The 11,080-nt window shown below is 51.1% G+C and overlaps 2 protein-coding genes across 3 annotated transcripts in view; one reads left to right on the top strand and one right to left on the bottom strand.

Annotated features, from left to right (window-relative positions):
- Positions 1 to 20: 20 nt before the first annotated feature.
- On the top strand, positions 21 to 3,552 carry CCDC17 (coiled-coil domain containing 17). The gene is made up of 10 exons (XM_027648862.1): positions 21 to 112; positions 403 to 592; positions 852 to 1,046; positions 1,153 to 1,285; positions 1,402 to 1,528; positions 1,632 to 1,691; positions 1,768 to 1,898; positions 1,983 to 2,105; positions 2,380 to 2,549; positions 2,865 to 3,552. The coding sequence occupies exons 1-10, from the start codon at positions 21 to 23 to the stop codon at positions 3,003 to 3,005; spliced, it is 1,362 nt and encodes a 453-aa protein (XP_027504663.1). The 3' UTR covers positions 3,006 to 3,552.
- Positions 3,553 to 4,048: 496 nt separating this feature from the next.
- The window catches only part of NASP (nuclear autoantigenic sperm protein), an 11,503-nt gene continuing 4,471 nt past the window's right edge, over positions 4,049 to 11,080 (bottom strand). The window contains exons 6-15 of one of the 2 annotated variants that reach the window (XM_027649096.1): positions 11,029 to 11,080; positions 9,127 to 9,209; positions 8,250 to 8,326; positions 8,047 to 8,120; positions 6,878 to 7,066; positions 6,462 to 6,628; positions 5,993 to 6,046; positions 5,828 to 5,899; positions 4,723 to 4,854; positions 4,049 to 4,217 (exon numbers count right to left, since the gene is read on the bottom strand). The exon at positions 11,029 to 11,080 is cut by the window's right edge and continues 899 nt beyond it. In XM_027649096.1, the coding sequence (XP_027504897.1) occupies positions 4,164 to 4,217; positions 4,723 to 4,854; positions 5,828 to 5,899; positions 5,993 to 6,046; positions 6,462 to 6,628; positions 6,878 to 7,066; positions 8,047 to 8,120; positions 8,250 to 8,326; positions 9,127 to 9,209; positions 11,029 to 11,080 (954 nt within the window). In that variant the 3' untranslated portion in view covers positions 4,049 to 4,163. The other variant, XM_027649097.1, reaches the window with a different exon arrangement.

Raw genomic sequence — 11,080 nt, 5'->3', positions numbered from 1 at the left:
AGGGCCTGGACACCTGCGGCATGGAGAAGGGGCAGAAGGAGGTGTTTCACCTCTGCAGAGTTTCCTCCTCAAATCCTGTGGAGCACCCCCGGGACACCCCGGAGCAGCGAAGGTTTTGTAACCAGGGGAGGGGGAGCTCTGCGGGACCTCCCTCATCTTGATTTTTGTGGATCGCTCTGGTGCCCAAATGACATTTTTTTCCCGTTCCGGTGTCCGTGGTAAACAGTGGGAATGGCCGAGGCCGGGGGTGCGACCGCCCTCCCTGCCCTGCCCAGCGTCCAGCATAGCAACAGCGGCTCCAAACACCGCCAGCACCGCCGCCGGCAGGTCTGTGCCCGCACCCAGCCCTCTCCCTGGCAGGGTGGGCCCCCCCCAGTGACCCCCACCCGCTCTGCTTTCCAGGGTGCCGGACATGGGGAGCTTCCCGTGCCCCCGCTGCCGCATGGCGTTCAGCTCCCGGCAGCTCCTGCGGGCGCACCAGGACAAGCTGTGCCTCGGGATCACCGAGCCCGCCAGCTCCTGCCTCCATGGGGGGAACCCTCTGCCTGTGGAGGGGGCGCCGGGCACGGCAGGGAGGCCACAGGACACCTCGGTAGTGGGGAACTGGGTCTGTCACAGAACTGGGAGGGGCAGGAGGGATGGGGACAGGGACAGGTGCTGGGCTGGGAAACAGCATCTCTGCCAGCATTGCTGGATCCAGCTTGGCCTGAGCTGGGGGGGGCAAACCTCTGCCCTCCCACCCCTGCACCACGCTGGCAGCCCTTGGTGTTTATTTTACCAAAGGCAGAAAAGTATATTAGTAAGTGGGGGGGATTTTTTTTCACCCTTTCCTTCTTATTTGTGTCTGTGAGGAGGTCAGGGTGTCCCTGTATGGGGACGGCTCTGAGCCACACCATCACCTTGAGCTCCCTGGGGTCTCAGCTGCTGTGCAGGGACAGCAGAGACCGGGGTGGGCACGGGGGGCTCCCCTGGGGGCCGTGCTCACCCCCCGTGAGAGGGCCCTGCTCCGCACGGCCGACCCCACTTCCAGGAGTTCCACAGTGCAGGTACAGTGAACCCCCTGCCCCTGTGGGCACCAGCACCCCGATGGCTCCCCACACCCCGCAGCTGGTGGGGGTCCAGCCCCTCCTGCCCGTTGAACCCCCTGTGCAGCAGGGAGAGCCCCCCCAGCAGCCAGTCCTGCCCCAGGGGCGGCAGCAGCCACCACAGGAGCTTCTGGAGGCCCACAAACGCCAAATGGCCGAGATCCAGGCCAGGACCCAGCAGCTGGAGCAGCGGAGGGAAGGTAGGCACTGGCAGCGGTTTAGGGGTGATGGGGGGCACTTGTGGGGTGCAGCAGCCCTCAGGGAGTGGGGCTGTGGGGGCCCTGCTGAGCCCCCCTGTCCCCTCACCTTCCCGCAGGGCTGTGCCGGCAGCTGGCAGCACTGGGGGCTGGGGGGCCCCAGCCCGAGCAGGGGGAGCTGGGGCTGGGCCAGATCCTGCAGGCCCCAAAGGAGCAGCTCAGACAAGTGCAAGTGGCACAGCACAGGTGAGCCCCACCTCTACCACCTCTGGGAGAGAACCCAGTGGGGTTCTCTCCATCAAGGAGCCTTTGGCCTCCTTGCCCTCCCATTTGCCCGTTTCCTCCCCAGGGCCACCCTCCACCTCGACACCCTCCTGCCACCCCTGGGGCCACTCGCTGCCGAGGCCAGGTGAGGGGCTGTGGGCCATGGCAGATCCAGCAGTGTCCCAACAAGCCCAGCAATGGCTGATCCGGGGCTCTGGCAGGGCACTGCGACTGTCCTACCTGCGCGCCGGGGGACACGACCCGGCCATCCTGGACCAGCTGCTCCACCTCCAGCTGGAGGCCACGGTGCTGGAGAAAGGAACTGCAGGGCTGCGCAGGGGCAGGAGGATGGGTAAGGCCCAACCCCAGCCCCGACTCCCTGCAGGGTCCGTGACTCCACAGCCAGCACCTGAGGCACCCCCGGCTGTGCCAGCAGAGCCCCCTGGCACTGGCACACAGGGTCTGGATGCGGCACTGTTGGCTGTGGAGCTGGAAAACTGGCGTCTGGAAGATGAAGTGTTGGCGCTGAAGGTCAGGAGGGAGAGGAGAGCTGACGCTGGTAGGTGATGGGTCCTGGGGAAGGGGGTCCCCGATCTGCACCCCACAGCCCCTGGCTGCCTCTGGGGCTGCAGCATCGGAGCCTCTGGGCTGGACATGACTCATGGAAATATGGGGAAGCTGGGGGGTCTGCAGCTGCACAGCCCGGGGCGGGGTCTCTGCACTGAGAAGGAAGTCTCCTGACCCCCCAGATCCTGAACACTTGCCCAGTGAGATGCCGGGGAAAGGGTTGCTGGGGGAGCATAAACCCCACAGCAAGGAATTCCTGTCCCCAGACTCGAGGGCGGCCCAGCTGCACTCGGAGGAGCTGGCCCAGCTCCGGGCAGAGGTGGGGATGCTGCGATGCCACGCGGAGCAGGCGGGGCCACGGCTGCCCCCACCCATCCTCCCACCCACTGTGGCCCCCCCACTGCCACCAGCCCTGGCTGTGCCAGAACTTTTTATGGTAAGAGCCTTGGCCCAAGGCGATTTCTATCTCTCCAGGGAGGGGAGAAGGGAGATGGGAGAAGGGCTTCCAATTGGGATAGGATTACGGATGTGGAGGTACAATCTTGGGAAGATTTGGGAACAGCTGCCGTGGCTGCAGCTGGGGATTAGGGCCCCTGGGGCAGGTGAGTCCCTTCCCAGTGAGGGAGCAGGAGTGTAATTTGCTCTGCACATCCAATGCTGTGACAGAATGGCCAGGCAGCTCCTGCCTGTGCTTGTAGCAGGACAGTGTCAGGACCCTCCTGCCCTTGACACCACTTTTTTCATTTCCCAGGAGCCCCCTGGGCCAGCGCTGGGGCCAGGCAGCCCCACAGCCCCTGTGCCCCACGGCCTCCCCCTCAGCCCCTTTGTGGCCCTGGAGGACCCTCCTCCTGCTCAGGAGCCCCCAGAACAACACAAACCTCCACGAAGGTGAGCCAGGAATGGGCCACGCTGCCCTGGCATCCCCTCACCACCCTGGAGTGGGAAATTGGGGCTTTTTTAACTGTTAGGGTGATAAATGGATGGCAAAACCTGTGTTTGAACTTCAGTTCAACAAGATGGGGCTTGGGACTGGCTGTGTAATTGGTACCAGGAACCCAGTGCTGGGGCAGGGGGAAGCATTTGGGATCCCTGCTGGGCATTTTGGCAGCAGGGAGAGGACAGGCAGCATCAGGCTGACCCCTAAGCCAGCAGGCAGTTACACAGCTCAGCCTCCACCTCAGGCTGCCCTTTGTGCCCCAGGACTGAGCCCACAGCCAGATGAGTGTTCAGTCCTGCTCACAGTGGTGGTTTGGGGACAGGCAGAGAAGCACAATCACATTCCCTTTCCCTATGGCTCAGCTCGTTCCATCAGGCACATCCCCACCAGCAGCCTGACCAGGAGCAGGCACAGCTCAGCCCTGGCAACCCAGCAAAACCCAGCACCAGGTTTCCTAAGTCACAGGCCACGTGCTACGTGTTTAATAAATGGCTTCAGCCTATTGCTCTTCACTTCTTGGCCTTTCTCTATGTATATACACACAGAGTGTCCCAGAGCAGGCTCCCATCCCCACCTGGAATGTACAGGCACACTGGCTGCCCCAGGGGACAGCCAGGCCCTGCCTGGAACCACCACTGCCTCCATCTCCACAAGTTCTCCCTGCAGAGGGGCAGAGCTAAAAATACACATCCAGCAATGTCCAGGATGTTACAAACCTGTGACCACAGAGCTGGTGCCCCAGGAGAAGGAAAAATGTCACATCTAGACTGCTCCCAGACAAGACCACAGTGAAAGAAATTCACTGCTCTTCTTCTTCCCCTGAAGCAGCCAGCTCTGCCTGCCCAATCCCACTCTCTTCTCCTGCCCCATGAGGCAGATGTGGATGGAAATGCTGAAGCTCCAGGGACCAAGAGCCCAGCACTGGGCCAGGGCTGAGACCTGCACCCCAGGGGAACAGCCAGGAGCAGTGGCTGGAACCTGGCACAGGAGGAAGGGACTATTTGCTTACAATCTTTATTGAAGTCATACAAAAGTTGCCAAAAAGTGAAAAAATACACTATATACAAAACCATTTTCCTTGTAAGGAGAGGAGTGTCCAAGGTTAAAGAATTATCATACTGTGCTTTCAACTGCAGCCCCTGATTCTGCTTGTGGCCTTTTCTCTGTCTAAAAGAGAAGAGAAGGGTTTGTTTTAAAAAAACCAAGACACTGCCTTACAGCACCAACTCATGCAGCAGCCCAAGGGTTTTGTAATTTGAAGATTTAACTGACTACATGAGCTTTGCTTGTCTCCAGAGCCCAACACCACCCTACAGCACTGACATTTACAAGTGCAGCCCAGGGGTGGGTAATAAAACCCAGGAGTATGAAAAACTGGGGGAAGACCCTGTGCTGGAGTTTAGCCCAGCTCAAACTCCCAGAACCCATCTCTGTCCCACCCCAGAGGTGACAAAGCTCCACAGTTGGGTCTGTCCAGCCCACACAGGGTCAGGCACCACAGTACAACATGCACCCTGCCCACTGGGAATATTCCTCATCCCATCTGGGAAGCCCTGTGGAGGCCAGCAGGCAATAAAACCAGTACATCTACCAGGCAAAAGAACCATCCCTGAACAGAGTGGGGAAAAATGAAATAAAGAGCACAGCCCAGACTCCTGGCTCAGTTGCCCACCTCCTCTTCCATTTTTTCTGCAACCTCATTTCCACTGGGGGCAGGATCCCCACCACCACCATTGACAGCCGGTTCTGGTTTAGATTTCTTGGCTTCATTGTCTCCCTGATGAGTCTCCTCCTCTGGTTTCCTCTGAAGACAAAATTGTTTATAGTCTTCACTAAGCACAAATTAAAGTCTTAATATTTTTGAGAAAACTTAGCATTAGAGGTCACTGCACATTATCTACCCAAGCTGTGCTTGCCAGGCTCAGGACAGACACCTCAGTGTCAGGGTTTAACAGAGCTCTGAGGCTCTGGCTCCAAAGGTCTCAACCACAGCAATCTCCAGTGAGACACTGGGTGCCAGAATCTCTAGTGTTGAATTATCCTTGATTACACTCTGGCAAGGAAATGCAACCACTGAGCCCAGTAACAGTTCCAGGGTAGGTTCAGGGCATCTACAACACTTGAAATCACCCGTGTAAAGCAGCTCCAAGTCACTCCAGGCACACCTGAACTGACAGAGGCCAATGGAACAGAGGCCAGGCTGTGCCATGGCCACAGGCGACATAAAAACTAAAGTTCCTACAGGGGATACTCTCAGTTATATCAACAAACACTTCCAGAGAACACACACACCTTTAAAGGAACAGAGTGCTCAACATCTCATCTCCATTCTATCATTACCATCGCTCTGGCTTTGCTATTTATTAAGCCCAAGTCTCCATTTCCTCTTGGAAGAAGGGAACCCAGCCCAGCCTGGTTGGTTGCCTGCCCTTTCTCCTTGAGATCTGCAGGTGACCCTGCAGCTCTTGAGGGTCCTCAGCAGAGGAAACCCTTGTTCAGAGAACACCTGCAGAAGTCACACAACGGGGTCAGAAGTTACACCATGGTCAGGCTGGTGCTGAACCACCAAGAATGGTCTCCTGGAGGTCAGGGTTCCCAGACTGATTGGCTCCCAGTGGAAAGGAGTTTCATGCACTATTTCTGGTCTTACTTTTAAAGTATTTTCCCATTATACAACTAAGTTAAAAAAAAAAAAGTTTTAAGACAAGAAATCCAATTACAAAGAGCAAGACAGTGGTACTCGAACTGCTTGTTCAACAAGTCATTTCTGGACTCACCTTTTTCCTGACTAGGTGAGAGATGTCTGTAACACACTGAGATGCACCATCAGATGCTTTTCTTACTGGAATCTGTTACAAGACAGACACTGACACATGAGCAACTGTAACCAGTAATCCTTAGAGCAGACAGGAATTAACAACATCCATCTTAAATTAACTTACTGTGGAAACGGAACCACTGTCTTCACTTTGTGCAAAGCCAGATGTAGTTCCAATCTTAAGAAAAGCAGAAGAAGCAGTGAACAGATTGTGTGCAGACCATTCAAACAAGCTTAGCAGGGGACAGAAAGCCCAACCCCTTCAAATCCCAGCACTGTACTGTGCACTTCTACACAGGACAGGCAACATTTGCTCCACTTTTGCCTGACCCATCATTTCCAGCCCTGATACATTAAATGCCATAGAAGCCTATCAAATTCCCACTTAGTTTGGAACAATTATTGTCAAGGTACTTACTAAATATCCTTTCTTTAGATGTCAGTTGCCTCAGTTTCCTTCTGAGAATCACAGCCTGTAACACCTGTGAGCAACCACCAGCCCCTGATCAAGTCCAAGCTCCTCCCATGACTGATTTACTTAAAGTTCCACTGGAAGAATGCTGGGTCAAAAGGAAACCACAGGACACACTCACCAGAGTTGCTTTCAGTCCCAACTCGGCTACTCTTGCACTCTTTTGAGACTCCTTTGAATCTTCTATCTTTTCTTTAATTTCAGGAAGCAATCCCTTCAGCTCTTCAATCTCCTTCTCGTCCTCAGGGGACCCACTTTCTGCTTGCTTTATTCTCTCAGTCAGTATTGCTGGGGTGAAACAGTTATCAGGGCAAAACACCTTGAGACAAAGTAACTTGTCCAGTTATCAACATCCAGAGTCAACTATCTGCTAACACACACACACAGTTTCCACAATTCTGCCGTGGGTGTGGTCCGTCTGCCACCGCCTGCAGACCAGCCAACACCGCAGGGCAGGCAAGGAGCACACCTCAGTTAAACAAAGTCTGCTCTGCCTCGACTAAACTCTGATAGAGCTTTAGAAATCCACTTACTTACCCAGCCTCTTGTCGATGACCTCCATGGACTTGCTGAACTGCAGGACGGCCTCGTCGAAGTCGCTGTTGTAGTGGTAGGCCAGGGCCAGCTGGTAGTGGCTCTCGGCCAGCAGACGGTCGTGAGCCTCCAGGTACTTCTGCTGCAGGGCCAGGCAGGCCTGGAACTCCTCTATAGCCTGTGTGTAGTTTTCTACAGGAGAAAAGCCACAAGGTCTTCACTAAGGACACCAATCATCCAAACAATCCAAGCCCTCTGTGTTCTGTCACGCCCCGCACAGTCCGCAAACGCGCTCAGGGCCGCGCTGCTCTGACAGCACTGCCTCCCCCTCAGGGACTGTCTAGTCCAGTTCCTGAAGTTATCTCATGAGTGTTTTGTCTACTTCCAGCACAGTCAAACCAGGCACTAAATCCTCCTGTTCAACCTGCTACGATGAATTCAATGTAACAGGTCCCAGTTGCACCAGGGATCTGAACCCAAGGACAGTCCCCTGCTGCCCTCCTGCTGAGCTCTCCACTGAAGGTGCTCCAGTGACATAAGACAGCCCTTGATTTGTAGCCCTGGCCCAGAAACCTGTTGGATCATTTCCAGTGCTTGCCCCTGAGAAGGAGTACACTTGGATTTAACAAGATTAAATTATGTTTTTAAATGAAAGGCAGGTGAAACATTAGAAGGCACAAGCCTGGGGCTTGCTTCCCACTCCTTTTTTCTGCTATGTAACACAAGAGTCTTTCCTCACTATACCTGAGGATTTTGGAAAGCCTAAGTCAACCATTTTTCATTTGCAGTCTTTATGTTCTGACATGGCACGGTACTGGCACCTCCTATTAATTAAGCTCAGTGACTCTCTGCTTCAATAAGTCTCTTTTAAATTCATAGCCAAGGTTTGGTCACTTCAGGAAGTGGAACAGATGACTGATTTTGATCTGACAACACATTTCTTACTCAAATTTTTCTGTCATTGCTCTGGAAAAGCACAGCTATCCCATTTAAGGCACCAACTCAGTTCATCCATTGATGCCAAAGCTTCTCACATGGCTGCAACCACCATGATCAGTCTAATTTGTTTTCATTCTGAGAACCTTAACCCACCTCTGCTCATTTCAAAGTACAAAACAGAGTGTCAGAAAGTGGAACTGAACACTTTGCACATCAGAATTAACATTACTTACCAGATTCAATGCTAACCTCTCCTAACTTCAGATGAGCTTGAGCTGCATGGAGCTGAGCTTCTTTTGTTTCTTGTCTAAATCAAGAAAAAAAAAATAGTTTCCAAGTCCTGATCAGAATATGGCACATTCACTAACTGGTTATGCCACCCTCCAGTTTACAGAGTTTCTCTGGCATATATACAAATTAAAACTCAAGCCTTTACCTCTTGTAAATGACTTTTGCCAACTCCAGCATGTCCCAGGCCAGCTCAAGATTTCCAATTTCATCCTCCTCGCTTTCCTGTAAAGACCAGAAGTTCATGAGAGATAAACAGTTTACCACTGGAAGGAAAAGAAGAACAATAATATGCAGAAGAGGTTATTGCATCAATCAAGACTTTGCCTGCAGTAAAGATGATTCAGTGGAACATAAACTCAGTTTGTTGATATAGCCTTATTAATTTTTTTTCCCCAGAAATATCAGGGCACCAAGCACCAATATTATCTCAAGAGGAAGATTTTATTTAAGGTGCTATTTAGATCTATCTTTTTTTTTTAATGAACCTTTGAACTTTATTAGAGTAGTCTGAGAAAGGGACAGATAATCATTTAAAGACAGTTATCTAGAATGCTTAGTTTCACATTACGAGGCTTCAGATTTTTCCAGCTGTTTTGACTGCTACATCAATGTACATCTCAGGTTTGAGCAGCACCACATTTCTCAATCCATTCCCATGCTAATCACAGTTTACTGGAGCAGAAGCATTCAACATGTACAGTGAAAGAACAAAACAAGCAGAGAATAAACTCACAGCTTTAGTGCCAGGCTGCAGCACTGCCCCTGCACTACCAGGTCACGTTACTCAGCAGACCACAAGAATTTGTTTCAGAGCAGCTGAGCAAACCCAAGTTTACAGACACAGCTGAGCAAGATCCCACAATGTGGACTAGGTGCAACACTGGCCCTTCCTTAGGCAATACTGCCTTTCAAAAGTAATTTCCTACATAGGACTAAATAAAACACAAGTGAGCTTTTATAACATGATTTTTAGGGTAATACTGCACTCTCCTGTGATCAGTATCAGAGCTCAGCAACCTCACCTTGTCTTCCACTGTCAATTCATTCTCCTTATCATCTTCAGCTTTATCATTTTCTTTATCCTCCTCCTCAGATTCTTCTGTTTCTACAAGGCAAGTAGATGGATGAGAACACTTGTTGTTACTGTGCTTGCTTGACATGGAGTCAGGCAGAATATATTACATCCAACCCTCATCCTTCCAGTGACAGGTTAGAGGTGTGATGCAAGAAGAGCACAGGTACATTAAATCCTCAGCAGCAGCAGCCATCTTGCTGAAACTGTTCAGCACTGTTGACTAAAGTAGTCTGTCATTTAAACTTCTTACTACCTACAACAGGAACTCACACAGAATTTAGCTCTCACAAATACACCGTGAGCTCCCACTGAACCCACGGGACCCTGAGCAGCCCCGGAGACACTGGGCAGCTGCTGAACTTCATCCTCCATAAAACAAGTATTTTCAGCAAGATAGCTGCCAAGCTGCACACAAATTAGTCTGAGTTCATGTTCCTTATGTCAGGGATTTAAGTGACAGTGTTATTAATGAACCTCCTGTTGTGTAGCACTAATTTGACTTCTGACACCCTGCAGGAGCATCACAGTACCTATTCTGCCAGCAGAAAACATTTGGGGAAAATGTGCAGTGAAGGAGTATGGCTAGTAACTTCAGAGAATTGGCTGATCTGAATGTTGAAGTCACACAATTTCTGTATCACAACCCCTGGCTAATTCCAGAACAACAGGAGCTTGATGGAGTGGGGACTAGAGAGCCTGTGAACTCATTAGTCTAACTCTCAAAAAGCACACACCTACCACTGGCAGGGCCAAACCTGTCAACATGAGGACACCTCGTTCATAAGTGAAACAGAAGAGATGTCGGGATGTTAAAATTTTAGTGGGAGGAGTCTGCAATGACAGCACCAGGCCAGGATGTTCAGTAGGTCCTCACACTTAGCAGAATTGGGGGAAAAAAAGCAGCAGTATGTGAACATAATCAGGCTTTCACAGGACAATGAGCAGGTAACTACTCTTAGTTTATGTTCAGTCATACTCTCTCCACACAGACACCTTGTTAGGCTGCTGCTCCACCACTGAGTGTTCACTGTGTTCAACAAAACAAACTCTTTCAGTGTCCAGAATTATTCAGTCTGAACATCTGCCTCTCCTGAAGTAAGGCACGTGCTGTGAAGCCAAGTTACTGACAAGCAAAGTTGCAATTATCAGCTCATCAATTAACTTGTGCAATACAAGGCACCAGCCTAAAGTAATACTGCAGCAAAGGGTGCAAGTCTTGCTGGGTTACTCCAAAATCCTGAAAACAGCTATGATAAAGCAGGGAAGCAAAGGGCAGAAGCTAGACAGCTGGAAGGCTGTACTAGAGAGCAGCAATAAGCCTTCAGCAAATCAAGTTTAGATTTGCCAACTAAACCCTCACTAGCAATGGACCACCAGAAAGACTCAAATGAGGAGTTCCTTCCGTCCACCAAAACTGAATTTACTGTTTTGTTATGTGTTCAGCTATTCTTGTTTTTTCAGCACCGTTTAAAAATAAAATACAGGCATAACCAGAGGCAACTTGTGCTTCAAGTTATTTGGAGGTTAGTGCAATAAACCCAGATGCATGCAAGTGAACATCCATTCAGTATTCTCCACCAGCCTAGCCATCACTTACACATTTCACAGGGCTGTCAGTTTGCTTTCAAGATTTGCTTTGCAGTTAGTTAAGCGTTAGTCTAGAGAAACTGAGACTATTCACTATTCCTTGAAACTTTACTTGGAGGTTAAGTCCTTTAAGAGCCCCTTTACTGTGCCTTTTCCTTATTCTAAGGCAAACAGAAAATTCTGAATGGAACACTTTTTACCCATTGTTAGCCAAATCCATCAAGTCATCCACCCACAAATACTTTTCTCCTCTCAGTGTTACCTTCTCCCTCTTCCACCAGGTCATCTTTCTCTTCTTTTTCTACCTTAGCACC

Source organism: Corapipo altera, unplaced genomic scaffold (genome assembly GCF_003945725.1).
Source record: "Corapipo altera isolate COAL_440 unplaced genomic scaffold, ASM394572v1 112, whole genome shotgun sequence".
NCBI lineage: Eukaryota > Metazoa > Chordata > Aves > Passeriformes > Pipridae > Corapipo > Corapipo altera.
The sequence above is the reverse complement of the archived record's forward strand: the minus strand, read 5'-3'. Positions and strand labels throughout refer to the sequence as shown.

What these genes read in the sequence shown, in the direction of transcription:
- CCDC17 (XM_027648862.1), top strand. Translation starts at nt 21, where the DNA reads ATGGAGAAGGGGCAGAAGGAGGTGTTTCACCTCTGCAGAGTTTCCTCC. An exon ending in CCACTCGCTGCCGAGGCCAG is followed by an intron (nt 1,692 to 1,767) that starts GTGAGGGGCTGT and finishes GGGCTCTGGCAG; the next exon opens with GGCACTGCGACTGTCCTACC. An exon ending in GGAGAGGAGAGCTGACGCTG is followed by an intron (nt 2,106 to 2,379) that starts GTAGGTGATGGG and finishes TCCTGTCCCCAG; the next exon opens with ACTCGAGGGCGGCCCAGCTG.